This window comes from Asparagus officinalis, chromosome 3, assembly GCF_001876935.1.
Source record: "Asparagus officinalis chromosome 3, Aspof.V1, whole genome shotgun sequence".
NCBI classification, from domain to species: Eukaryota; Viridiplantae; Streptophyta; class Magnoliopsida; order Asparagales; family Asparagaceae; genus Asparagus; species Asparagus officinalis.
Genome location: NC_033796.1, coordinates 39015364 through 39019134, shown reverse-complemented (window position 1 = coordinate 39019134; position 3771 = coordinate 39015364). Strand labels below are relative to the sequence as shown.

The 3771-nt window shown below is 34.7% G+C and overlaps 1 protein-coding gene across 1 annotated transcript in view; it reads left to right on the top strand.

Moving 5' to 3' along the window:
* The window catches only part of LOC109833873 (60S ribosomal protein L34), a 3429-nt gene extending 2592 nt beyond the window's left edge, over nt 1–837 (top strand). The window contains exons 3-4 of the mRNA XM_020401719.1: nt 310–419; nt 513–837. Of these exons, the coding sequence (XP_020257308.1) occupies nt 310–419; nt 513–606 (204 nt within the window). The 3' untranslated portion in view covers nt 607–837. The remainder of the gene's footprint in view (nt 1–309; nt 420–512) is intronic.

The following is a 3771-nucleotide window of genomic DNA, read 5'->3' as shown; positions in this document are numbered from 1 at the left end:
TGGCAGTGTATTGAGTCTAAAAAGGTTTTGAGGAACATTGTCTTGCATCTGGCTTTTGAAAACCTTAGAAGCCATAAAGAAAATTTATCCAGAGTGGTTGGCGACTGAACATGACCAGGGATTGTAAAGTTCTTCTCTGCTCTGCATATAAGTAGTTCTTTCTTTTCCTTCCCTGTGTGACACATGAACCGTATCAGTTACTGACTTTTGAAACTTCTGTGATCATAGTCATACTATATGTTGTTTGAGTTCATTTAATTACTTTATCTCCTACATTTTGCATAATCTTAATCTCTTTCCTACTACCAGATTCCTCATCTTAGACCCACTGAGTACAAGAGGTCTAGGTTAGCAAGGAACAGGAGGACAGTGAATCGTGCCTATGGCGGTGTTCTATCTGGTAGCGCTGTGAAGGAGAGGTCAGTTATTATCATGCTAATCTTCTTCCTTGATGATTTCTTCTTGGATTCTGTTCTCTTATAGCTGATGCCTTCTCTTTCTCGATGTTTTAGAATCATCCGAGCCTTTTTGGTAGAGGAGCAGAAAATTGTGAAGAAAGTTTTGAAGATCCAGAAGGTCAAGGAAAAGCAAGCTGGCAAGAGCTAAATTGAGTACTACTTACGAAGCAGAAACACTTTTGAGAATGTTTGTTTTCTCAAAAGGAATTTTTGACTTTTATGACATGTATGAGTGCCTATCAAGCTTTACCCCAGTATCATTTTCTCTTCGGACTATTCTTTCCTTAGTTCTTATGGACACCTATTTGTGGTTGCTGGTTTTGCTTGTGTTTGTGAGAACATCGCAGTTGAATCAATTTAGAAGTTCACTTGTTTATTCTTTGGTTGCTGCTGCCTTTTTATAGTTGTTATTGTTTGTGTTGCAATGTATACTTACGTTATATATAACTCACACCATCAAAGTCCTCTTTCGGCTAATCTGTTCATTGTCTACTGCTATTTGGACAAATCTGAGGTCTCGAATGGTTGAATTTAGATCTTCGCTTCAATTTCCTGAGCCCTTTGTGACTGCAGCTTCGGCTATTCGGGCTTCAGATTTAGTGGCGAGAAGTATAGGGAAAAGAATATGTAGATGATTTGAGCTCAGTGTAATAAGTTTCTCAGTTTCTGGTACGGTTAATTGAGGTAGGGGTATAGTGTTGTGGCTTTTTTAAATAAATTGAACAACTTTAATAACAGACAGTAGATGTATAAATTGACGTCAAACTATCTGTGATTGTGTCCGGTTAAGACTTAAAATTGAAGCTTAAATTTAAAATTTAACGTCAAATTTTAGTTAATGTTATAGACACCGACAAAAGGAGGACGGGAATTTTTTTAAAAAACACCGTTTTTGAAACTTTATTAGCAAAATCGCTCTCTTTTTTGTGATTTTGCAAAATATAGTTTTTAAAATACATAGGACTAATAGTCCATATAATTAGTGTTAGTTAATCACATGCTAATTAAACTTTAAAAAATACACGAGACTAATTAAATTTTATTAGGGTGTAATTGGGCATCACTAAATGCACAGAACTAGTAGTCTTGTGTATTTTAAAGTTTTATTTTTTACAAAACCGACCTCTTTTTGGCCAGCTAGAGATTGATTTTGCTAATTATATAAAAAAAATGTCGATTTTGCTAACAAGTTTCAAAAAGGATCTTTTTTTTAAAAAAATTCTCCACAGAGGAATTCAAGGCATATGCTTCATGTAGATAATTGAATTAGGGGGTGTTTGGTTCAAATGTCAAAATTATAGAATTTGTAATCCCATAGGGGATTTGAAATCCATAGGTTTTTTTCATGCCTTGGGATTTTTTAACTTTCGTTTGGTTCAACATTATTGTAGGATGACAAATCCTACAATTTGTAATATATTGTTTGGTTCAAACCCAAAATTGTAGGACAACAAATTTTAAAATTTGTAATCTATAGTTGAACTAAACATAATTTAGGATTTTCAAAAGAGTGATAGGTGAATATGCTTACCTTGGTGAGCTACCTGCCACAAGAGAACAATACAATTGTCACAAGAGAACAATACGATTGTACATCAATTGGAGTAACCATACCTATTAAATTTTAAACTCCAACGGCTATAAATGATTAGGTTTTTACAATGGCTATAAAAATAGCTCAATTCTACTATCTTCATGAGTAGTTTTTTTTGCGGGCAAGAAGCCTCTACATGAAAGAATTCATCAACTAGGATAGAGATGCAAATATGGTGCAACTATAAAATCCTAACACCCTTGAAGCAATGCAAAAATGGTAAAAATATTGACCGTTACTACTGGAGTTGCACTAAGTATTCAAAGAAAGAATGTAATTTCCTTCAATGGGCTCATGATAATGGTAATTACATGAAGAGTATTGACAAAAGCAATCATGAAGTATTTGTTAGGTCTCATGTTTTGATGATAATTTACAAACTCAATTATTGATACTAATTGCTTGTCAAGTGATCCCACACGGGATATGTTTATCAAGCAATATAGTGTTATGTAAAGGAGGATGGATGGACTTGCACGTTAACGATGATATTCATGGAGATGGAGGCAAGTTGATGAAGAAGCTTTAAATGCTCAAAGATCAACTCAAGCAAATATCTACTTAAAAGAGCGTTCAAGTATATATTCAAGAAGAGCTTCATCAACAACAAAACTTAGCAAACATCGATATTCCAGCATTGTATAAATTTATTTGATCTGATTTGGAGCCCATACCTTCTGATGTGGTTGAGAGGCTATAAGTAGTCCTCAAAGACCCATTTGATTTAAGGAAAAAGAACAACAAGGCAACTTGTGATTCAAAATTTCAAATCAAAATTTCTCAAGCCTTTTCTCTTCTAAGTCTTTCACTTTTATATATTCACAAATCCAAGTGCTTCAATAGTCAATCTCTTCATCATTGTCATAGGATTCTTGTAAGAGAGATTATTATCTTCATCTTGTATTGTGTGACTTTGTGTGGAGAGTTAGATCTCGAGGAGATCATTGTGTAAGAAGTTCCGGCTTCCAAACCGGATTGTGGAGTTGACTACCATTAGGAGAGGTGGTCGGGGACGTAGGTTGAGAGTGACCGAACCTCGTGAACATATCGCTGTCTTCATTAGCTAACTATCTCTCACCCTCTCTCTTTTATTTTTTTCTTATTGTCACATTTTGTGTCTTTAATTGAATTGTATTTTTATTAGTTGCACATTTTGTTTGATTACCCTATTCACCTTCAACCCCCCCTCCCCTCTAGGGTACTTTCAATTGGTATCAGAGCTTGATCTCTATTTAATTTTGGTTTAATCACCTTAAAGTAAAGATCCCATATGGAATGAAACATGAATGTGCATGCTCTTGAAGGTCAATCCATATCTAGGCCCCATTTGTTTAATGACAATAATTTTGCATATTGGAAAGGTAGGATGCACATTTATTTAAGATGTATTGATATTGACATCCTAGATATTGTTGAAAAAGAATATGTTGAAAAATATAGTCGTAACATGACCGAAAACGAAAAACATTTAGGTACTCTAAATGTTACGGCTGTGAATGCTTTGATTTGTGGACTTACCCCAATTGAATTTAATATAGTCTCCACTTGCACAACCACACATGAGATTTGGGAAAAACGCGTGTGACTCATGATGGAACTCCTCAAGTCAATAAATCTAAAATTAGCAATCTTATGCATGAATACGAATTGCTTAAAATGCTTCCAAATGAATCTATTGACACTATTTGGTGGCTCGGCATGGTGCGAGCCACCAAATTG